Source organism: Opisthorchis viverrini (assembly GCF_000715545.1).
Source record: "Opisthorchis viverrini unplaced genomic scaffold opera_v5_383, whole genome shotgun sequence".
Taxonomy (NCBI): domain Eukaryota; kingdom Metazoa; phylum Platyhelminthes; class Trematoda; order Opisthorchiida; family Opisthorchiidae; genus Opisthorchis; species Opisthorchis viverrini.
Window position 1 is genome coordinate 51,039 of NW_008752043.1, and position 25,906 is coordinate 76,944.

At 44.9% G+C, this 25,906-nt stretch overlaps 1 protein-coding gene across 1 annotated transcript in view; it reads right to left on the minus strand.

The window, feature by feature from the left end:
- Positions 1-333: 333 nt before the first annotated feature.
- T265_10587 (hypothetical protein) overlaps positions 334-25,906 on the minus strand; it is a gene marked incomplete at both ends in the record, with an annotated part of 39,609 nt that continues 14,036 nt past the window's right edge. The window contains 4 exons of the mRNA XM_009177004.1: positions 334-1,044; positions 7,836-7,927; positions 14,048-14,953; positions 16,575-16,697. Coding sequence (XP_009175268.1) covers positions 973-1,044; positions 7,836-7,927; positions 14,048-14,953; positions 16,575-16,697 — 1,193 coding nt within the window. The remainder of the gene's footprint in view (positions 1,045-7,835; positions 7,928-14,047; positions 14,954-16,574; positions 16,698-25,906) is intronic.

Below are 25,906 nucleotides of genomic sequence, written 5' to 3' on the forward strand. Positions count from 1 at the left end.
AAATCAACAGGATTCACTGCACTGCAATAATGAGTTACACGTTTAGTCGACATGGTTGTGTGTTCTCAGGATCGGTTCACTTATCGATCGATGAGCTGTGATATAGGCGACCGCAGTGGAACTGGGCACGTGACCAGCATCAAAGCATACGGGTTTTAGCGCTCAGACATGCTAACTCAGCATACTAACGAGTACGAAAACTAACGACGGTAATGGGCTGCCCGCGACATCAAAATTGTCCTCAGAACAGAATCTCACATGCAGGTTTCCAACCAACCACAAGCTAAAACGCTCTCCCGAAACCCTGAGGGGAAAAGAATTTGAAAACGGTGAATCGGACTGGGTTCTCCTTGCTTTGTACATTGGACAATTAAAACACGGGTAAGCGACATACATAATAGGGAAAGCGGTATGTGTATTGTTGGGCACCTGGTTTGTATAATACCTATTGCGCGGATGTTTAGCTTTGGTGTTAAGGAGGAGCCGACAACAACAGTTTGTCATACATGGGTTAGGGGATAGACTGCTGAGGCTTTGGCAGATCTGAGAACGAATCGTCACATAGACACAGGTCGCACATCAAAGGAATCGTTGAGAAGAACAGGATAAACCATCTGCTGATGGGGGATGAATGGCAGACTGCTTGAAGGAAAAATAGGCTGTACACATGTGCATCAATGAACTGGCACGTACTGTAGTTGAAAGAAAAACCGAAGTTGTGTCCAGTCAAAGGCAGCAGCTGCTGAATACGGAAAGGAGAACGATGAGAAAAGGATAAGGAAAATGACAAAGACCGTGGATGACGGAGGATACGCGAATAGTGATGGAGAGGTCATCTTGACTCAGTTGTAGGTTCACGGTCACTCAGACGGGTGAGACAGACCAAGAAAGTGCGAAATTCACCGAGAAAATTCTGCTCTGGAACACTTCATGACGATTGTAGGCAGCTTGCATGAGGAAAAACCAATATCGTCAGCATACACGGTTTTGGGTGGCATCTTTGCGGCGGGTAGAGTTACGTCGAGTCACTGGTTGGACGGTATCCTGTTTCAGATAAAATAGGAAACAACCATTTGAGGCTATGCCGAGAGACAGCTTCGAAAAGTAGTCAAGCTGAATAGTGCTATGTGGACCATTAGTGCTCGAAAAATGAAAACACCCGGTGAGTTGAATGCAGTGGAGAGTAGAAGGGTGTTAGTAGTGACAATACGTGAGTGTACGTCGAGAGCCTTACCTCATTAATCCATTTCTGGTCGGTAAGGGCGAAAGACCTTTACAAAGAGACAAGTTCAACAACGTGCGTATTTTCATAACCATAAAGAATTTATCGGGATTACTGTGGATGCGAATGCCCGAGTTCAATTATCTGCCGTGGCTAAGTGCACAAACAACCGGAAAGAACAGCCGAACTATTCTTTACAAAAGGAATCAAATGCTCCGGTAAGAGCGTAAGTAGTAGTAAAACAGCCATGGTGTCCTGCTGTCAAAATCGCCAAGGGACCATGCAAACGTTGAGACCAGACACTATCACAGGGGATGAAATAATGAACCTCTTCCTCTAAAGAAGATTTCTCCGAGACGTTTCGGAACCAATTCTCTTTACACTGTCTGGAAAACAGAACTTAGCAACCGGAAGAGTCAATGTCTTCAAGGATCAAAACATTTTGCCGGTCGTCAAGGTGTCTAATCAAGGAAGAGACACCCATTCTCCGAGGAGGAGGGGGTCATTTAGACTAACAATTGGCGGGTGTTAGGATGGAAATCCGTACAGGGACCGCTACGCACCTTGGACCCAAAACCGTGTCCGGGATGGTTATCGGGATGGAAAGCTGAGGACTCATACCACTATCGTTGACATGGAGCAAATTGACCTATCGTAACTGAAAGCTCATAGGTGCCCCAACCAAATTCCGGGAAAACATCTCAACAGTGTGTAAAGCCCCGTGTCATCGGCTACTCGTGATAGTTTACCTTCAATGACATCAATAGTCTGAGAAAAATAGGGATGGATGGTGAATGAACAAAAGGAAACCTAGCTGCGGTAGTGTCCAATCTGGATAGGATTAAGAGCTTCAAAGCAAGCAACTAACCAAAGCAGTCATTAGTGACACCCTTTTCAAAAGACACAAAAATCCAAACCAAGAAAAGTTCCAGCATGTCTAATCCACGAAGGAAGCAAGAAAGTGGATTTGAGCTGCGGATCCCTCGAGCACTAGCTAGGGCTCGAATATGGTAGTGAGCGGTTAAGAAACGGTGCAACCGATTGTGCACCATATTTGCGTTGATTGGCTTTAGTTATTATACGCTCCCGGGACGGCATCGGTCGGCCGAAAATCAGGATCAGCCAGTGTGGTCGAGACGAAGTTATGTTAACCCTTTTCAAAAGACACAAAAAATCCAAACAAGAAAAGTTCCAGCATGTCTAATCCACGAAGGAAGCAAGAAAGTGGATTTGAGCTGCGGATCCCTCGAGCACTAGCTAGGGCTCGAATATGGTAGTGAGCGGTTAAGAAACGGTGCAACCGATTGTGCACCATATTTGCGTTGATTGGCTTTAGTTATTATACGCTCCCGGGACGGCATCGGTCGGCCGAAAATCAGGATCAGCCAGTGTGGTCGAGACGAAGTTATGTTACACTAGCTGATGAGACAACTGCAAGAACTCGATCAACCAAAAGACACAAGTGGAACTGGGAACAACTTAAAGAACACGACTAATTGATCAGAAATCATCCGTAAACATACATCATGGGATCACAACATTGGTTCGCCTCTCCTCAGCCACAAATTACACATCGAAGGCGAGCAAAACAAAGTGCGACAAAGTGGAGCTGACTTAGTGATGCCAAACTTCTTTTGCAAACAAGCCACTGAATACATTTAAAAAACTCGTTTGGTTTGCTGCTGTGACTGGAATCCTAAAGTTCTGACCATTTATGACGCCTCTTTATCAGAATTCACCACATGGTATTGTGTGCACAGGAGGTTTTCAATCAAAACATATGGCTGCCGTGGATTTTGACGCATTCAGTATATCACCTGCATATTTGATGTCTCGCTGTTGAGGGGATTTAGTACATGCGTTGTTTTCCGAAAATTCGCTTAGGCTATTCATCACGTGCGTTTATGAAGATGCACCGCAGACTCCTACACCTATTCGATCTGCTATCATGCAGCTCAGCGAACAAACCAACGTCGGCATATCCGGTCATTTAGCTTACGTAGCAACTACACACAGGGACATCTGCAACCAGATTAAGCTAGAGAATCTGCACCTCCGAAATGTTGGTCTTCGGTATAGCGAAATACGCTCACAACAAATATACCATCGCAATTAGGGTAATTGTGTGATTTCTCATCATCCCACCTAACCGCACTGTGCCGATTAAAGTGACACCTCAATTGGATATGAACCATATAGGCTATGAATCCAAGCCTGCCTATCAAAATCAACCTCCTCGGAAGCCATCTTGCCCGATCCTCTCTGCAACTGTTAGGACTTCTAGTAAAACGAGTCGATGGGTACTAAACTGACATCTGTTATGCGGGGTTAGCTAATGATTACGTATTTTTCATGGAAAGTGGTCATTTAAATAAAACTGAAACCTCAAGGCTTTTGAACGGTAATAGTCGACTAGGCGCATGGTTACCTGAACTCCCGCAAGCTCGATCGATTAAATAAGGCTCGGCAATCAGGATCTTGGCAAAACGGCGTGGGGGTAAAATCGCACAGTAACCTGAGATGAAAGGATCAGTTGGGACGGATATTTCAAGACCAGTAATTTGAAAGTTGTCTAGCGCGACCTTCCGTGATACAATGCAATGATGTAAACGATCATAGATATCCTCGAATCCCTATAGGAATGTGCAGACCACTCGAAAGCCCGCACTAGTGATAGCTGGCCTTGATGCTTTTTTGGCGAATATTATCTATGAATGCCAACGAAAGAGAAAGTACATCGAACTATTAGTGGAGACGGCAGGAGTTTGACGCGAAGTAGTGTCAGAGTTTGTCGTTTAATGTGGCGTGGGTCTGGGTCTCACGGAAGTAACTCAGTATTATTTGCTTTAGGTCATTTCAATGGAGTCACGTAAACGAAAGAAGTTATAGCTAACTAGGTTGCTCATAGATAAGCACGATTTATGTCAAGACTAGAAGACTCGGGAAAAACGTCCGACCTGAGGAATGCGATATAGTTCAGATATCGTCTGTATGCATCTGTGTGTGCTTGCCAAGGATAATCTTCAATCCAAACAATGGATACGTTCGGGCGCAATCTTCAATCGTTATAAACAGCTCAGCGACTAAGGTGTGAAACTAATAACTGAGTTCGTGGTCCGAACTCAATCCTAGCATTTCTAGCTAGATTTAGGTATCCTGGTGGTATCTCAGGTCTCCTGCCTCCTTCCAGTTGCACGAGAGCTAGGCACCGAAAGATTACAGAGGCTGAACGATTAGTATTACTGTTCATTATTGGTGTGTCCTGACTAACGAAACTGGGGCGGCTTCAGATATGCGGATTTCGTGTTGCAGTATACGGACACCAAATCTTCTCTTGTCCACAGCTATCCACAGAAAACTCACCTCAAAAAGTGCACAACCAGTGCCTCGTTTGAGCCTTAAAGATTAACATAAAACAGCGTCCAGTAAGAAGTACACCCAAAATGGGCCAAAACCCTGATAGGTTCACGTAGCTTAGTACACGAATCGAAATAGGAAGGGAGTGAATCATTGGAGTGTAGCGGCCCAATTTAGTCAGCATACCCATCAGTGCCACACTCTTACATACATAAACATGCACACACACAAACACACAGGGTCTTGCACCACCGAGCGGGATGCACTCCAATTCAGCTTCTCCAGGATAATCCATGCACATACATAAGGCACGCATTTACCGAATGTTTGGCAAACACAAGGTCAGAATCTGTACCAAATGCACAAGCGTACGATCGATTACAGATAGATATTGCGAGGTACGCGTCATGCAACAAAACGAAGGTGTCGTGCAGCAAAGAACAGCGCTAGGCCGCTACCTAGTTGCGGGAACTGACACGACCTGCCGCAGTAGAGACGGGAGTTACGGCGGGGTTCATTACCAATGGTGATGGCATGTTTAAACGCGGAGTGGAAGGAGACCCCGGAAGATTTGAGTAGGCAGACGGAAGTGAGTTGGTCCGCACGGGTTTTGGAGGAGCAATCATCCTGAGATAGGCCTGGTAGCCGAAGGGGAACGAGAGATTGTTTATAACTGGACGAAATGATGGAGAATGTCATAGTGGCTCGAAAGGTGCAGGGTCTGGTCGAAGCAAAAAACGGTAAGCCAAGATTCGGTGTATTTGTATGCACTTGTGTGTCAGCCGGATAGCTGTTCCATTCAACTCTGCTTAGCAAGTAGAAAAGCCGAAACAATGACCTGCTGAAGAGTTGACCTCCCTTGAGATCGAACAAAACGATTCGAGTTTCCGAGAAATTATTTCCTATATTTCTTAAACGGTATCGTTCCTATAATAGACATGCTTCAAGACTACGCCTCGTGGCATTTTTCTAAGGCAAGATGCACATAATAACTACCGATGGTTACTCACTGCTCGTCAACTGACTATAATTAAACCTGAGTGTTCCTTCAAACTGAATTCTCATGCAGAAAGCTTTGGAAAGCAAACACCGTAAAGTTCCAAATACATAATCAACAAGTTCCACCAGTCATTTCAAGTTACAGCACTGTATCGGGTGTAAATGACTACACAGCCAACACAAACACGTTTGTCCGTGCAGTATTAAACCCGACTTACTCTGACCCGGTCAAACAGCATGTGTAAACAAACGGAGTAGCTGGAGTAACTGAGGGTTTACTTCCAACTTGTAAAGGTGTACTGAGTTTTGCGATAGGTTTTTTGCATGCTTTTGCTATCATTGACGTGTAAGTCTAATTGTCGGCTGCTATGCAGTCTCCACGATGTATTCCACATGCGTAATCCGCTTGATCTCTGATTTCCGAATCCCAGGATGCAGTATTCACATGGATAAACAAACGGCACGCAACTTCTCAGCTTTACCCTTGCATTATGGGATCTACTAAGCGTGAACCTCTCTGGAAAGAAAGTCCATCTCACTTTCTTGATCTGTAAGATGACACCAAAGTAGGAGCAAATGAACACGTCAACGCACGCATCCGAAACTACCACTTAATTCGTCCGACACGCCAGCTACACGAATATGTTTTTCACGAGGATGAGGCACTTTGAGAAGTCCTGACGGGAGTCTCAAGTCTTAGCAGGTATTGGTCCGAATACATTGTATGCCAGTGAATCCTATCTCATTGGACACGCCATGTAAGTGTCAGTGATGAATGCAATAAACCTGTCCTTCTGATTCTATCCAGTACCGGAACAATTCCTGGACATGTATATAGTTCAATATCGGAAACCTGGAGCCATCTTTTGTATTTCTTCACGCAACATTCATTTTTGTGCATTAGCTCCCCTTTTCCCCACAAGATGTGGTTGTCCTCTCATCTCATAAGGTCAGCTTTAAACCTCTGAATTAATCCTATTAAGTTTGCACTGAATATTGCGACCCCGGAAAGACCAAATCACAACTCGGACAACTTCCGGAGGAATACTGTAGTCGGAGAGGGAAAACCTATCCCGCTTGGTTTGTCACACGCACCAATGGGTGTGGCATAGAGTAAAAACTATTTCAAGGGAGGCAAATTTCACTCACGGTAATACCGAATGGTGATGGTGACACAATTTTTATGCAGCCGACCGCCATGTGAGCGGTCAAATTTCGGCACCGAATGAAAACAACATATTCTTCACCTCCAGGGCGGTGTGTAAATGAGGAGCAGTTTGTTTATTTCCACAACCTCCGCTAGCATGAAATATGCTCACTGCCTATTCCTGTAAACCATTTTGGTTTACAGCGAAGAATGGACGTGCAAACGGATGAGAGGTACGCATCATTTCGATTGGAAGAGATGCACTAGTGCATCTGGTGTGGGACCTCCAGGAATGTGGAAGATGACAAGGAGCGGTCAAATCCAAAAACAACCTGATATTATACTTGAGCCTAAAACAAGGGACAAGCAATCGAAGTTGAATCCGGCATTCCTAAAATCACGACCAAGACTTTATTAAAAGGCACCCGTCCCTGTAAATACAGGGCCANCAAGGGACAAGAAATCGAAGTTGAACCCGGCATTCCAAAAATCACGACCAAGACTTTATTAAAAGGCACCCGTCCCTGTAAATACAGGGCCAAATTGCTGACAACTTCTAAGCGTCCGCATGCTTGTTAGAAAGAAACATATAAGCATATATCTCTTAAACCCAAAACATGAGAAAAAACTAGAAAAGACTGCCATCAGTTTCTGTCTGGTGAAATCTACAACTACGGCATACCTAATCAGGTCTTACCACAGCACGATTTTCACAGATGGATCGGTAAAGTGGTGGAAGCCGCGTGGCTTGTTTCAACAGTCGTTTGTGCCAGGTCTCAAAGAGCTGATGATCAAAAGGGTGAATTCGTGAATACTAACAACACAGGTCTGCGTGTGACTTTGCTCAACCATTTGATATAACACATCAACCTACCCAAATAAGAATCAAACGCTGGAAATGCCATGTTGATTACAGAACCACATTCCAATAGATACTTAACGTCCCCAGAGACGTATAGACAACACAGTCATGACACGGCTTGAACGACGGCCAAATTTCAGCGGTCAAGTAGGGTGGCCGCACTAGACAGAGGTAATGGAGCTCGCTATATGAATGATCGCGCAAGTTTAAAAGCGGTAGCCACTGATGAGGTGGGGAAAAGAACATACCTGGGCAATATTAGCTGGTCGTCTTTGGCTTCTCACATCTCGAGAAACTTCTTCATGCGGATGTTCTGCATCTTCTGGCACGCCGCTCAAACCTAGTCAGACAGATGGAACAGTTGGGAAAATGAAAAACTTCAACTAAATGCTCAAGAGGAGCTGAGATAAAGAAAGACTGTTGTGAATACCCAACCATGACAATTCCTCTCGACTTTAATATATCGGGACATGTAATGGGACGAAGTGACAATATTAGCTAAATTCACAGACTGAATCACAATCTGATGCACAGTCGTGGTACATCCTTCTACATGGCAGAGCGCTGAGCTTCATAGGTTGACTTTGGCTAGTCAGAGAATGAATTCTCCAGCTGTGCGTGACCTACGTGCCGGATCTGTGAGCAATTAGAGTGAGTAACACGCCTAAGAACAGACTGAGACCGTGATGGAAACTCGCAATTGAACCGTGCGTGCCGGCTCCTTAAGTGAGGCAATCGCAGAAGCAAGCAGCAAGATAAATACACAAGTCCAAACATTCACTTGTAAGCAGAAACCGGAGAGGTAAGCAATGTTGAGGTTGATTAACTGTATCATCGACAGACATGTGATACATGACACCCAGCCTCCAAGGCAAGCACAATGGGATAGCGAAATTGAAAGGATGACAGCATAGCCATTCCGTGTTAGAGCAAGTGGGGTACAGGGATTAGAGGATTGTCACCTTAATCCGTAGTCCGATTCATTCCAGGTCAAACAAAAATTAAACATTTTTGTAAAAATCGATCTATAATGAAGTGTCATTTTGTGGAAATTCCCGATAGGGCATTCAGCGTTCGAAATACATTCGATTGATGCCAAAAGATCTCCAATGGGAGAACTTTCCTCTTCTGAAGGTAAATAAAATAAGCATTACCCGCTTAGCTTCTGCTGGTAAAATACAACGCATATGTCGATAGCTGTGTACAACAGCTTTCCTCAAGCGAATGATGCAGGCGAACCGAACAAACCTTAGTCCTTTTCATACCTGTAGCTGAGACATGGAACTGGGGCAACATGGTGACCCAGAACAGTGATGCAACTGCCTAACTGGAATAGAGTAAAAGAAATCTGTTCGAAAGTGTAGGATAATGTAACAACAACTTCAATTCTATCACTTGGCCACATTCCTTACTACCATGACTCTCCGTCCGTGTCGCAACTACCCGCTACATTCAAACAACTAGACCCTTGTCACTAAGTAGTTAAACTAACGGTAGTGTGGAGAAATCTGCCAATGACACTGATTATTCAGCAAGACGGCGGGTCGACATGAGGAAGATTCCCGTGTAAAACTTTCGTGCTGAAAAGTTAATTCACAAAATGCTTCTCCTTCCGAAGTTCCACGTTGACACCATCGTAGAAACACGGTTCCGTTTATAAAGCTGTCGTCGGGTGAAAAATGTGTTAACAATGGAAGACCTCTTAAGAATGGGCTTGATTCCGCCAGTTCGTGCGTGGATCATATGGTTCAGTGAAATTAAACCTGCGTGAACCGACTTGATCGAACTATATTTTGTCACCGTACCCCTTCCCTACATATCATGAGAATATTGACCGTTGCACTGAGTGCAGTAGCCATCAAGAAAAATCCAGGTTTTCGGCACATAAAATACTTATATATGCAGACTCAGTGCGTCAGTTAGCCAATGGCAACTTGGGACAGTGTCGAGACAATAGGCTCGGGTACCACCTGACAGTTGCATGAGTGAGGCGTAGCAAAAAACTTATCCATGTGGAGATGGCTAACTTTTATTTTCAACCGGAGACCAGTATCTACTTGGGATTTGCGCCAGCTAGAGTGACTTCATTAAGAGGATGAATCCTCAAATGGAACTGAATTTTTCCGAACTCATTTTTTATCACGGAGTCGACTTTTAACAGAACGCATGCAAGAAGGCCTGCTTCAAGTTAAGCCTATACACTAGTTACCAGGACTATGTTTTTTGTTTAAATGTCTTATAAGATAGTAACACTTGATCGCGTTAGCGGCAGGCATAACAACAGCTCGAGAGATAAGGCTGGTTTTCACTCAGCAATAAACACCGAATGAAGAGAACAACCGTATTCAACCCAACTTAACCGGGTTGCGCCAATTAGTGGAGACCGACGGTGAGTTTCACTTAGAGCTGATCTAGGAACCATATCATCGCAGCAGCAATAAATACCAACCGGAATAAATTCGCTGTGGGCACCTAGGCCTGCATGAAACAATGAGAACGAAATAAATGAAGTTCGAATATAGGCCGAATAACGCAATAAATTACCGGGGACTCCGTGGAGATTTGTTCGTGCACAGTGTAATAATAGTAATGCCTCAGCTCAGTTTTCGGTCTGATCCCCCTAACCTAGCGTGTTCTCCAAAAGAACCACTAGGGTGCATAGATTGTATTAAACGTACATGTACAGCCAATCTTACTTAAAGGGTACGCAACGACAATATTCTGGAAATTCCGATGCCTTGTGGACACGTCAACGGCAACCGGAATTAAGCAGTTGTCGAATCATGATTGGGTGTTGGGTTCCCAATTTCGACCAACACTAAGCGGTTCACATAGGGCTCCAAAACGATTGCTGCGACTACAGTATCCTCTGGTTCTGGCCTGCTTGAATCAATGAGATGCATCAGTGCGCCGGTCTGTCCGAGGCTGATGGTGAACTGCTTTACACTCTTGAAGTCGTATCCCAGAAGCAGAGTAGCACATTACTCGAGACGGCTGATGACATATACCAAACACAGTACGGAACGGCTCGTGACCGATCAGTAAGGTAAACGGACGGACGTAGAACATTTTAGGAAATTTTTGACGGCAAACACGTTCGCCAAAGCTTCTTTTTCTATCCGACTGCAGTTGCGCTCGACTAGTGTCTAATTTCTTTCTGGTTTCCGTTGGCGAATATACGTGAAATCACTGCACCAACGCCAACGAAGCATCCGATACCACAACAATTTCAAGTGACATTGTACTGGGTGAGAAGCAAATCGAAGGTCAGCATGGGTTTGATCGAGCCAAAGACGCTTTGGTATTTTTCTGACCATGCCCATTTTTGGCTTTTGGTGAGCAGCTGGTTCGGTGAACCTCAGATGCGATATATGACAAGCGGAAGCGAACTATAGTGACTGACGAGACCGACGAGAGACCTGAGGGATAGTAACTGTGGGTGATGGCATGCATTTGATCACGCAGATGTTCTCCGGTTTCAGTCAGTGATGCAATTGTCACAGCTTATCGACCGCAGAACTTTTCTCGGTGCATTCTGAAGCCATACTCTTGAATACTACCAAGAATGTAATCAAGGCGCTGTTACAATCACTCGGGTTAGGAACCCAAGATAATGAGATCGTCCAAATGGACAGCAACATCAGGGCATCCTTCAGCACCGTATCCATGATCTATTGAAGTACGTCTGGCGCTGTCATGACGCCAAACGGCAGTCGGGTATACTGCAAAAGAACCCAGTGCGTACTGATGGTCAAATGTTCTATGGATTCCTCGATTTAGAGATAGGCCTCGGCCAAAGCCATCTTCGCAAAACATTTACCCCATTCTGCGAACAAGTCGTCTGGAAGAGACAGAGGGTACTAGCGGGTATTTAGGGCAGCATTGAGACCAATGGAGAATCCTTCAGGCAAGCGGATAACCTTGTTAGCCTCCTCTACCATTACGATCGGTGGGGCCCATGCCGAGTAGTTGGTCAGTTGGAAAACACCGGCCTTCTGTGGTCGGTCCAGTTCCTGGTCAACGATGGGCAATGTTGCATTACGGTACACGGTGCTTCGTCCTGAAAACCGGTCTGACATTGGGCAGGAGGCACAACCTGGTTTTCGCTCCTGTGAACAGTCCAAGTCCGTCGACGAACATGGGTGCACAGTTTTGCAGCAGGTCCTCGAGTGAAGGCTTTGAAAGAAGAATTCGCTCAATGGAACGTCCGAGTGATGCGCGGATGGGATTGCAAACAGAATTGACCGGTTTCTCCAAGATTCAGCTAATCGGTCCCATGAGATAAAGCTTGAGTCACGGCGTGAGATAGCACGTTTCTCGGGCCGTCGAGCCGTTAAAGGTTACGAAGCAATCAACCTCGCCAATCAAATTAAGCTTGCCCCAGAAGCGTTGAGGGCCCACGATACAGTCGGTTTCATAAGCAGCTTACCAATTCGTTTCCAAGTTCGTTTACTGAGCAGCGTGATCCGGGAGCCCGTATCAAGCTACAGAAAAAGTGGAGCGTTGTTGATACGAAAAGCCCTTTCGGAAAGCAAAATTAAAAGCGAATGTCGCAGTCACAGATTCGGACTACGATTTAGGGGCTGCACGGCGGTGTGGTGGCGGCTGAGAGATCTCAGATCGATATAAATCTCATTTGTGCCCATGACAACTGCACATGGGATACCTGAACCAGCAATAACGAGCGAAATACCACTCACCACAATATCAGCAACTTGTGGGAGGCCTTCTATGTTTTCCACTGGGCTAGCTGTCTGACTTCCTTGAGTGGCTGCAGGCGCTTGCGTGGACACAGCTGCGGGAAGTGGCAAGTGACTGACCGATCATAGCCGTGTTGTGCTTCAGGTTGAAGAGGTATCGGTATGCGGTAGTAAGACTCTGAAAATTCATATCAGCATCCTATTCAATTCTGTGAAGCAGCCGGGTTCTGATGTCTACATCTTGGGACAACTAGATGTATAAAACTCAGGCACTTGAACTAAACCTCCGTCACTGAGCTGAGCCTGAAATGCTCGCATTCCTGACTAACAACGGCAATGTGATGAAATCGTCATAATCTTTTTTTACCAGCTTGAGGCACTGCTAACATTGATGTTCGATTACCGAATATGTGAGTGTTCTGACTGTTTCATCACAAATGAGGTCAAATTGAATAGAGTGAAGTTTGCACACTCTCAATGCTCCGGCGCATCCAGTTTCCGCAGGAACAATCCGATTTGACATCCACCGCCGAACTCGGAAAAAGCAGTATAGAACACATTTTCGCACCGCTTGAAGCAGGAGTCAAAAGTGTGACCAAATAGAGGGTCAAATGTGAACTTCACGATTGAGGCCGCGCCTGCACCAGCTGAACAGAAGGTTTACTGGTCCTGACCACTGGTGTTTGGACATGCAGTCTCTGAGCCAGTCATTCGATGCACTTCAGTTAAGCTTCTTCAAATTGGTTTTGCTGCTGTTGCACTAATTCTCGAAGCTGATTAAATTCGACAGAAATCGTGGGTCTTTGTTCGCCGACCGCATTAACAGTAATACTTCAGCTCAGCTCTCAATCTGATCCTCCGAAGATAGCGTTTTCGACAAAAGAAACACCGAGGGTGCCCAAATTGTACTAGATGCTGAAAACAAGATATGTACAACGCGTCATATTTGAAGTGTGCGAAGCAATTTTGGAAATTCTAACGCCTTGTGGATGCGCCAGTGGCAACCGGCATTCGGCACACACTGAATCACGATTGGCCGTTGGGTCCCCCATTTCGACCAGTCAAACCTCACCTTGATGCTGGACCGGCAAGCGCCCGGTCATCCAATCACGTGCAGGTTGTTTCTTGTCCGTAGTAGCACCTTACTACGAGTGGTTTTCGTGCAGGGTTCCGTCTAACAGACAGCAAGACCAAACTGCGTTTAGGGGAATTTTCTGAAGGATATAAAGATTTTGGTTTTTGTTGTCTAGAAGAAAATCGCTGTACCACAGTTGCAATCAGAAAAGGCTGTTCCACAGTCTCGTCCTAAAAGGTGAACGTTGGGATTCCGGCCTACGCTAATAAAGCTCAATGAAGTGGTTGACAGACAATCACACACAACGGACTACGAAGCATACAGCACAAAGTGGTGTCCAGGTGAATAAGTTCCTCTGCAAAGGTGCCTCCGCACGCGCCGGTTGGTCTGTCCGTATTATAATGCTGTTACTAGTGTGGATCTGTGGAAGGCGAAATAGGTTTGTGGTGCATGTAGTTGGATTCTGCCCCCAACAAAAAATTCCATGCTAGAGAAATTAAAACAGAAGCCACGGGACTGAATATTGCTTGTTTTGCTAATGAATCCTGTACAGAAGGTGGATATCCTTGACAGAGAGTTTCACACAAAAGCACCAAGTCAGTGGCACAAAAATACCATCAGAACCCATGGAAATGTTCACTGTGCTGCCCCGAACTCAAACCAAATACTTCATCCATTGGCTTACCACCTTCGGGATTGTTGGGAGCTTCTATTGTATAAGGTGGTTTCAGAGATAGTGCACACAAGGAGTCCCAATCCAGTTCTGCAAAAAACCTATGTCTCTTAATGTCCAGAGCCCCACGTAACATACAACCATAACGTTTAGAGCGGTCCACTTCTAACAAATTCCGAATCAATTCACGTGCAGCCTGACTGACCAAAGGCCCAGGGGCGAATTTATAACGTGCGCAGGCAATCCGGTCATACATTATCCGTAGATTTGTTGTATAGAACGGGGTCACTCCGGACAACATTTCGTATAGTAATACTCCGAAAGACCACCAATCGGCCGACTGACCGTATCCAAGATTCATTATCATTTCCGGAGGGATGTATTCAGGGGTACCGCAAAACGTATAGGTCCGCTTGGGAACGAATTTGGAAAGACCAAAGTCAATCATCTTTACGTAGCCGTTCGAACACAGCATCACGTTCTCTGGCTTCAAGTCCCGGTACAAAATGTTTAAACTGTGCAAATAGTCTAGGGCCATAAAGATTTGAGCGGCATAGAACTGAGCAGCTGGCTCGTCAAAACGCTGGTGTTTGCGGAGTAATTCAAACAGATCACAGCCAGCCACGTATTCCAGAACAATGTGTACGTCAGTCGAATCTTCAAAAGTGGTACACAACCGAATAATAAACATAGATTTGATACGATGCAATAAAGTCCTTTCGCGATCGGCTGCCACCGTCTGTCGACGGCTAGCTAAATTTGCCTTGTTCATCGATTTGAGCGCATACAACTCGTTGGACTGACGGTCACGAATCAAGTACACAGAGCCAAATGACCCCTTGCCAAGAAGCCTCAGGACCAAGAACTGGCTGCTTCTGACGTATGGTTTCACAGCAGCATTGCCCTTAACCGTAGTGTCTGCGCATGTGGTTTGTACGGCTGTCCGTGGAATGGAAGACGACTGATTTCCGCAGGAGTCCACCGCAGTGTACGGTGTACGTGTACGACGGAAAATACGCAAAACATATTCCGGCAACTTCATTCTAAGTGCGGTTAGAATCTATGTACTAGGATCATCACACAAATGATGGTATAATGAAAACAGCCGCTACAAAGAGATTCTGATCGATGCACCTTTCGACCCGAACTAATGGCGACGTCACGTAGTTGACGTGATACCTGTCCTGAGATACGGACAGACATCGACTGAGGTAGAATGACACGCCAGGCACAAGGTAAGACTAAGGACAGTAATTACGAAAACTCGGCAGCACCAAAGTATTGCAGAACCATTAAGTATGACATGCGAGATGGCAAATGTAAACTTCGAGTAGGTGCTCTTGCGCTCAAATTCACATTGTGATATTAGGAAAGTTTGCAAGCCCCAGCTGAATATATTAGCAAATTTGACTGTAGGATCATATGATTGTATTTACTCTATAATCGTTAGCATAGAAGTAAGGAACAAACCAAATATCATTAGTAGCGGGAGCAAAAAAGCGTATGTGCTCACAAGTACACAACGAAGCGGGGAATAGCTCAGTTGGGGGCGGTCATACAAAATGTAGTGGAACTCAGGAATTCGTCCAACCTGTGCCAAATCTGGACAATCATACACTATTCGATAAGCGAACGCTCTGCAACCCATGCTCAACACACTTGCGAATGCGTGGCCATTTTTAAAATAACCAGTTAAAATAAAACTGACGGTGTCCAGATGGGGCACGATACAAGACAGGGCTGTCATGCAACTAATCGATGAAGAGCAGAATGATTACTACTATGACAGCCATCTTCTTCAAAACTTTCGACTCATTTTCTCAAAGTATTCACATTAATTTTACATCCTGGATTTCACCATCCCGACACATTTTATTAGTCGATCGTGACTAGGCAAAAAGTGAAAAAGATATACCATGAGCTCAACAAGTGAGCAGAATTTGATTCGATTCCAGTTCACCTTGCTATCTCCACTACCGAACGATGGCAGGACTCCACTGAACAGTTGGCAAAAAATTCAGCACTCAATAGTAACGTGATGCAAACGATGTAAGTGATGGGTGGAAGCAATGACTCCTGGATGTTGCGTGCACTAGTAATCACACACAGGGAATAGAAACAGAGGAAGTGCATTGGTCCTAAACCAGAATGAAATGAATGTTAATAAACCCTATCTGCAAAGTTATGACACGTGTCACCATTTATCATCACCGACACCGGAGCAAAGTTAGTGTGCGGGAAGAAATTAAACCAACTGAGAGTGATTTGGCTACTTTTATGGTCATGTTCAATCCCACAAGGTTGCCGCATTCAGACAAAGGTGCGGCGTTCCACGAAAAGCGTGTCTGTTCAGAGCAAGGGAAGTACAGGAAATCAAGAAGTGCGTCCAAAAACTTAGTTCAACAACCACAGAACCAAGAAAGAACAAAACGCGTGCAATGACGCTCAATCACCACCGAAACAAAGCGCAAAGGAACACAACATCAGATGAGCAGATGAACAAGCAACATCAGTGCGAAGGTGTGCAAACAACACTAACCCGTGACACCTGGACGCCAATGGCGCCCTAACGAACCGGTCGAACCGGGTTGTAGCCAGTTGAGAGCGAACGGATCCTCTTCCACCGAATTAGGACCTGGATAGAGCAGACTAGTAGCCCGGTCTGTGGACAGGGAGGTAAAGAAAAAGACGGGTCCAATCTGATGTTGTCTTCTACGTCCCGTATACAAGCCCTCATCCTTGGACTGTCGACTACACAATCGTTCTAGCTTTGGTTTAGATTGACAAAAACGCAAACCACTGTCACTGCAGAAGTTCCCGGAATTTCGGAGGTCTTCAGATTAGGAGCGTAAGTTTACTGACATTCAAATACTACCTACGTTATGAGGGGATGATTTATAAGGTATGGGGTAAACTTGGAATTATCAAACGTGAATATTGTGTGAAAGTAACGTTCAGCTCCATCTGGATTGAAACGGGAAAAAGTATTAAGCCTCTGACTATAGATCCCATAAGATTTCAGTGCCCGTTCGGATTAACCTTTCAAAATTTGAGTAATGAGTTAAAAGGCATACGCTAGTGGAAACAAGCAATATGTGGACAAGTGCTATCGTGCAGGACAGCAAAACGCTGTGGTGGAAAGAGGTGGTTGTCAACAGTCATTTTGTTTGCAAGGTGAAGATCACCTTTAGGATTGATCCGCAAGTTTACCACCAAATTTGTAGAGCCCCTTTTAGACCCTTTATACGAACTACAATTTTTCGTATAGAGCAAACTTTCAAGGTCACCTTCATCTATAGCCCTGTCAATCTGTAGCGGTATGTATGATGGCAACCAGATGGTAAATCCCCTCGTAAAACTTATGGCTGCGAAAAATAATAGCTATTTAGCGGCACAATTCAATGAAGCTACGAGGACTACGATACAGTCTTTTCCACCCCTAGAAAAGAACAATAAAGGCTAGCTTCGAACCATGGACCTTTCGATCAGTAGCTGCGCGCCCTATCCAATGGGTCCAGATCTATTGATGTTCCGCATGAATAGGTACTGGTTGCCCTTTTGAACAGCGCATCTAAACGAAATGGGAGTCAGTTCTCTGAAGTGATATATTTTTGATTCCAAATCCGAAATCGGTTCCACCTCAGAAGCTTCTCGCATATTCTGCGTCGCCTATGCAGTTCGACAATCAAGCTTAAACTTGTCGATTAAAAGGTGGTGAAACTCCATGAAAACTTATGGCAAACAACAGTATATGCGAAAAGTTAAGGATGCAGAGAATGGTAAGACAGTCACGGTTTTGCAGAGAGATTTGAGCCATCAGAGTGATAAACACCCAAGACAGAACGGAGAAGCCGGAGCTTTCTCACCCAGGGGGCTTCATTTAAACAAAGTGGTAAGGGGTACCCACACCAGCAGAGTTCATTCAGAAAAACGACCGAAATGTGCTCAAACAGAAATCAATAGCAGTCAGCAAGAACGAATTGGAAAGAGCGAAGATCAACAACACACATTCGTGCTCTTCATGTGCGCGGTGGTTAGCGACCAAAGGAATATGAGCCATATATTGGGATCAGAGTACAATCAGTAGAGGTGAAAAAGAGACCCTTTCATAGAGGGAACAACCGGCCTATTTCTAGTGGGATCATATAGTAGGTCGCAGCTGTCGAGAAACGTTGTTGCAGATTCTAAGGGCGGAGGAGCCTCAGACGAAAGCATGGAGCAGATGCGATCGATCCAATGCATATTGTTATGTGAATACGGACACACATTTACCCTTATGTCCGCCAACGAAAGCGAACTAATTGCATCACAGACTGCAAGATTTGCAGTTCACCCCTAAACACAACCACGCGCAGTAATAAGACTAACTTATGTGCAATTGCTAGACACAGATGTCCTAGTAGAATGGGTAGAAAACTTCGCTATGCGACCCGTGCCCCCACTTTAAGACACAAAACCCACCGGAGTCATCACGCATTGAGCTTGATAAGGTCACTGAAGGTATCCGGCTGTTGATCATTGGACAGAAACCTTTAGAATCAATTGCGAAATACAAGCGCACAAAAATTAATTCGGGAGCCATTGTGTAGACCAAAGATCACGGGTTTGATTCATACTCCAATTCTGATGACTAACAAAGACTAATAAAGCTCAGAGCTTTCAACCGTCGCGGATGAAACAAAACTTAGTTTAAGTGCTACCACATTAGAATTGAGCAACCGCGAGAGAGCGATTTCCACACTTATAATTGCATATACGGGTATTTCGGACTAGTCGAGCTACATTTCAGCGCTCTCCCTGACATATGGACTAAACTTCATAACAGTAACCGACGTTCCATAATTGCAGTGCCCTTCAGAAGATATTACCGGTGAAAGGAAGAAGGCCTTCGCTGCAGAGTTATTTATTAGGAAATACCAACTGACCGGTTACAGTCCATTGAACAGGGAAGCAAAACTCTAATTTGCATCTTATTTACAAAAACTGGACACCATCTTCTCCCAAACGCGTCTTCCTGAACTTTCCTGGATACCCATTGACTCCAATCATTCCTCGGTCAAATCCAAGCAAACATTACAAAGTGACTCCACGAATTCCGCAACAGATCTCCCCTTTTCAAAAGACGCAAAGCGAAATTCTACGAACAACACATACTACTCGCGTGCCTCCCCATCAGTAGCAACCAGTTCAGATTGAATACTAGAACTTTCAGTGATTCGGTAGCCCGTTTTGCTAGTATGGAAACTCAGATCTTTCTGTATGTCGCCAGCAAAAGTTTGACGTGGTATGACGCAATTAGCTAACGGGCTGCACTAGGTACAACTTAATTTCATAACTTTTGGCAAGAAAAGCCAAGGGGAGCATTCAGAAAAATTTCAAGCTAACGACTGGTATGGCAACTAGGCACCGAAAGGGTATCGAAATTGAGCGATTATTTTCAAGTATTACGAGGCGATCTGGAAGTTAAGTCCTCCGCTAAATGAACATGAAGTAAGCATGCCGTTTCCTTCAGATAAACAGCATATCCACATACGCCAGAGCAGTCATGCTGCTTTCCTCGAGAAAAGAGCCACCTGAAGAAAACGCACGATGTGATAGTCCAACGGTTGGCTGTCACTGAAGGCGAATTACCAGATGCGGTTGAAGCAGAATTAAAACCGACGAAGAGTTCGATGGGACCCCAACGCATCTGCTATGGATAATAGCACCAGGGGTGAGATATGACTTGTTTTCTGTTTTCGAGCTGGGACAGCCCCTGTAGCTAAGTTGGTCGGACTAATGGGTCAGTGGCCATGTGCGTACTCCCACAAGAAAACGTTGAAATTTGGTACCGTGCTGATCAAACTTAGAGATCACAAGCCCAAAGTGGGGTTCAAAAACAAAACTTCACATTCTCCCAGGGCTTTGTGGGTCCGACTATTGAATCAAAAGATGATGGCGGGGTAACTAAACTAGACGTTTCAATCAATTGGAAATAAAATAGATTGCAAATAAAAACAAGCGACTGTTTATCAAGCTCTTCTGAAACGATAAACTAAACCTTCTTCCTCGACCTGAGTAACCGGAATCATCACTTGGCCTCATAGTACACCGATAACTCTCCAGTTACCTTCCACTCTAAAAGCAAACGTCACCGGATCATTTGATTACAGTCTACCCGCCAAATTCAACGTTTCCCATTAACACTAGCAATCGAAATGTACTCACCAACAATTTGGTTCCCAAGAGTGACCCGACTGAAGTTCTTGAATATGATGTTCTTCACGTGAAAACCGAATTGGCACGCAGATGAGTGTATTTCGCTGATTTCATACAATTTGGGTTCAAGTGGAAAATACGGTAGAGGGAAACTCGAGGAATTCGCCTACCTACTCAGCTCCAAGAAGGGTCAAACCGGTCGTAGGCGGTTGAGTTTTCAGGAACATAAAGAGTTATACGTTAATCCACACAACACTTCACTCGGTATCGTTCAGCTGTAGCACCCTTTCGGTGCCTAACTGCCGTGTCACCAGAAGGGAGCACGAGGGCTGCCAGGTTGCCCAAGCCTAGACGGGGAAAGTCGAGAGGCAGAGATCGAACCAAGGACTTTCCGGTCAGTAAATTCGCGCCCTAACCACTGAGCTATCTGGCCCCCCTTTACTAGATTTACGCCATCCCCCCATAGGGGCTTTCAGCGTCAAACTGGCAGATAGACAACGCTCCCTTTCGGACATAAGGATGCCTTAAAACCAAGATACGCTGCATTTCCCAAATTCATACACAAGATCCACATCGCCAATGTATTGGGAAGCAAGGCTTTTATAACGTCCCACATTCACGCTCTCACTGTCCATTTCGACCGGTAGGTTGTAGTCACTTGCACACACCTTAAAAGTGCCACTTTGAAGGAAGGGCCAAACCAAATGCACACTCAGTTCACTCTCAGTAGTGGCCGGAGGTAAAAGATAGTCGAGATTCAACATGACAAAGTAGTGAGAAATCAAATGATCTAGATCAGCGGTAAAAGCCGAATTCCGCACTAACACAGCCGGTAGCGTGATAGAAAGAGGAGACTGTTTTTAATGTTGCAGCGAGTACGAGTAAGCCTGTACAAGGGGACTAGACTATCCCACCTGGGTCCTCATGTATCTAACGCGAAATTTAAGAATGGAGCACTGGATTGCACACATAAGAACCGGCGCGTGTTGGTGGACAGCGGCCAGCCTATGCGGAACGACCATAGAGTTGACGAGGTGAAATTCACATCCTGCTGTCTGAACCGTGTTTGGTTATATACACACGAGTATCTCTGCATTTGGTAGGATTTCACGTGTGGTCATCTTGAATACAAACAGGCACTATTGGTTCTTCCAAGGTGCCTGATTGCGGAGATTGAAGAGGCACGTCCAATTCCATCCACAATGAAAAGTAAACGAACCGCCGGAGCGTTCAGATGGACCCGGATGTTCCTGAGGTCAAGGTGGCTGTACCTGAGGTTCAAACGTGTATACTGAGAAGAGTAGGTTGGGTCTTAGTTGGTAGTAAGGCGGCTTATCCACTATCGATCCTTGTTTCTATCTGTGACTCCTCTTAAGCAGTTTGATTTCGTTACCGGTAACATCTGGTAAATCATTTTGTACTGAACAAGACGAGGAGCTGACGTCTGACACACGCGCCACAGACAACATGAGGAGAGGATGCGTTGAGTTGTAGATGGAGCACAACGATCTGAGGGTGCTGCACGTTACCGAATGATTAATAAGGCCTCGATGAAAAAAAACACAAGCTGCTTCGAAGGACGAAAAATTGAAACAAAATATATTATTGCATTGGAGATTCTCACGGAACTCCATATGAGGCCGGTTTATCTGTTTGTCGGATCAGCCACAATAATTAACCTCTTTACAAATATCCCCACGCTAGAAACGAAAATTTCCAACAGGCGACCTAACAGAGTATGTTATTTCATCCACTCCAATACGTGTTATTCCAGCGGATCACGCTGTCAAGCAGTGACGGAATAAAGACAGGTATACATATGCGACGCCCACTACCGATACAATGTGCCCCCTGACTGGATGAACACATAAGTGCAAATCACTTGATTCTAGAAGACAGGTAACTAGACCACCGAAAGACAACAATAGGTGAGATGCTCAACACAGAAACGCCAAGAAAAGAACTAATTACACGCTTAAAGGTCCCCGCTTCTGGGATCGCCATTCTAAAGATAGGGTCGCATTCAAGTGCAAACGAGGGGAGCTAACTTCCTATCTCTCACTTTCTATCTAATTCTTCTAGTTAACGATATCAAAAAACAGGCAAAACGGGATTTCATCCTGGAAGAGGTAATTAAGTGGTGGGCACGTGAACGGATGTAACCCAACAGCCATAATGACCGTTCTGTTCAACAGCTCTCCAGAACATTTGATTTGGCGAAAAGGTTTTCTCCGAAGTACTCTCACCGTCTTTCAAACCGAACAAGAAAATGTGAACTCTAGAGGTGCTCATTCTGATAAATAAGTGATGTAAAGAGGCGACACTTGTAGCGATGAAATTCGACCAAACAGACAGGGCACATCTGTTGAAGGAGTATGTACCGCGCCTCAAGGAGACAAACTCATCTTTAGGCCGAGTATGCTGCTCACTCATGAGGGGGTCACTACGTCTAGCAACATTAGGAGCTGGTCGAGCTCCTTTAGAAAATCCTGCGTTGTCAGATAACAATGGTCTAGAAGAATAACGACGTACTAAGGTATTTGTTGGAAATTCGGCGTGTGACATCTCTACTGGGAAGCAAGTAGTAGCAGAGACAAAATCGAGGCTAACACGCAGGACAAACACCGATAATAACGTGTTCAAGTTTTCAGAGGTGCAAAGATCAGTGAGTTACAAGACAATGAAATGTTAGTCGGTTAAGGAGAAACAAAAGTGGACTTAAACAGTGAACTGTGCGGTTGATATCGGCGTCCGAGTTCAAAACTACACGTACTTCTAAAGTTCAGAGTCGTGGAGTTATCATATATGTGGATTGTCATCGCAGGACTACAGCGCCTCACGAGAGCTCTATTGGCTACACAACAGGGCCACGTCTGAAATACATGCTTTGTCTGAATGTGCCCAGTTTGGGTCAAGACATTCACTCTAAACACGACTGGGCCAAACCGACAGTGTGAAGTGGAGTGATTAGTTTCATTAGTGTATTCTTTGAAGTGAAAACTACCGGAGGGACCTAATACCAATTCTAAGCTGCAGTTCGGAGATAATGACGATCAAACCTGAAAGCCCGCCAAAGGATCTGCGCGCAAAGGCAACGTCACTGATCCACGAGACAGCACATCAATGTGATGTATGAGATTAAGCCAGGACTGTGATAATAACGAAAATAGCACCATCAAAGGTCATTTGGAACCAACTTGAGACACATCGCGTGTTGAGGTAATTCATCCCAGTTACATTTCTGTACTGATACTTTATCACGTTCATAACAAAGTACACCAATACTGAACATTGACACTTCAGCAGCAGCATTCACTGGAGCGGTCACCAAATCTAGACGTTATCACAATATGGGTTAGCAACGTCAACAGACAGTCTCACCGAAGCAGAGGCACTTTAAAACAATGCAATGACAGTGAGGCGAGAGAGCACCCTGATGAAAAGCCTTGTCGTAGTGTGTTCAGCAAAACGATCCAACCAGGAAAGTAAAAACAGATAAGCAAAAGGGATAGCTGAGCAGTTATTCTGCTTTGGAGTTGCTCGAGCCTGATTAATGGTGAATGCAAAAATAAGTGAACACTGCGCATTTTAACTACAAGTAAAAGGGCTTCAAAGCTTCTAACAACTGGCCATAACTAGTTTATCACCCCTTTTTGTTGCTTCAGGCGTCTAGCGAGATCGCAAAGGAATAGTCCGAATAAAATTCATCGCTCCGAAATATTCTGTGCATTTTAGCGAGTTTTACAGTTAGGTTCACCAACAGTAGAATGCTGGAAGGACGAAATGAATTTCGTGTGTATAAATATATAAGCTCAGCTAAGCTTCCCCTGGAGCATGCAATCAGTTGCATTGAGAAGCCAATTTTTGGGAATTGCACAGCAACTGAGGAAGGGACCATGGTGATCGTCATCAAAATGTTCAGCAAGCAAACTCAAAAATTAATAGGCCGGCTAGTGGTAGTCTCTGCGGCCACAGTAACTTCGGAGATTTCACATCAGAATCCTTTCAGGCGAGTGACGCTGGAGGTAGTACAAACGGATTTATCCACTTAGCGCTGGCATAGACACAATCGTATAGTGAGTATATCACGATCGGCTTCCTAACATCGTACATGATGGGGTAAGTTCGGCACTTCGTCGATGTTTCTATCTGACTTTCTCTTTCACACACCGTGAAGCAAGACCTTCGTAGCCTCAGGAGGGCGTAAGCTAGAGGGCAGTCCATAGGAACGGTAAACAGGCAGTATATTCAAAAAAATTCATAGATCATCCGCTGTAAAAAGAGCTCTGAGCTCGAAAAAGCGAAAGTGTGCGGAAACACCAGGGTTAGGCATCACTCGCTTGAGAGCATGTGGTCGAAGGGAAAACTGGACAACAATAAGTGCGACAGAGTTCAAAGACAATACATTAGTGCACCACACTTACCCCAGTTTACTGAAGTTCAGAATAAGTGAATAAAGGTCAGAGTGTGAGGGGTATAGGACATCGGTAATGGAGGAATGTAGCACAGAAGCAGGATTGGGTGAAGAAAGGAACGATGGGGTTGCACAAACTGATGAAGCTCGTGACCAAAAAAATGAAATAAAGGCACAGAATGCGTTGTGAACATGGTCAGTTTAATTCAATCAGTCGGCCACAATGCATGCACCAAGGGCAAAAGATTCCAGCTATAATCACAAACGCTCAGAAGAACACGGTAAAAGGAATGCATTGGAGAAATTGGCTTGCACCAGTGTGGTATATACACCGATCCCATCAAAGAAGTTAGCCTCCCCAGGAAGCTGGTCTGACAGCTGACGGAGAACACTTGTATTCTCTCCCGGTTTGGTCTATTTTTAAGAATTCAGTTAGAGAACGATAGGGTTAGAAATGCGAAACTCAAATACACTGATAGAGTGCTACGCACCGGGTGTGATGAAGCACGAATACCATCAAATGCATGAGTTGACCACTTCGCTGACAAGATCCACAGCTTATTAGGCAACAGAGGCCGATGCGGTTAAGCTTTTGATAAAGTTCCTCATGCCTCACTGCTGTCTTTTCGGTATGCATGACCTTTCTTACCGGTTATGGAGGGTAGGAAATATGGTCAATTGGCATTGAGTCAAGCCCGACAGGGTCCTGATCACGTAACATCTCCTGAAGGCCACCACTCACTATCCCAGACTAACGGGGTTCGGGTTTTCTACGACAAACGGAATGACGTCACACCAACGGCATAGATGTAAGCAAAAGCCAAGTTTGGTACTCGGTTGATTAAGATCGTATTAGGCGATCAGGAACCAAGTTCAAAACAACCAGCAGAACAAAACTAACGCGATCGTAAAGCAACCACGAGTCAACACGAGGAACAACTAGTGCAAAAAGAGTGGATAGTTTCCGCTGTAAGATTCAGAAGCTCCTTGAGTGGCAATATTTACCGGAATAAACCACGTTTGACGTGGAAGAACTGCACAAAAAGCTGAAAGCAAGGACTTGCCAATGAATCACGCACACATCGTCACATTTGGTATCAAGTCTTAGGTTAAAGAAAATAAAATGGTAAAATTCTATCACCATGTCTCTCAACGACGGCAAAAAATAGACGACGTTCTGTATCCATCATCCAGTCACATATTCAAACGTACATTTTGAAATCGCCTAAAGATGTTGATGATCATAACCTGAAATTCGA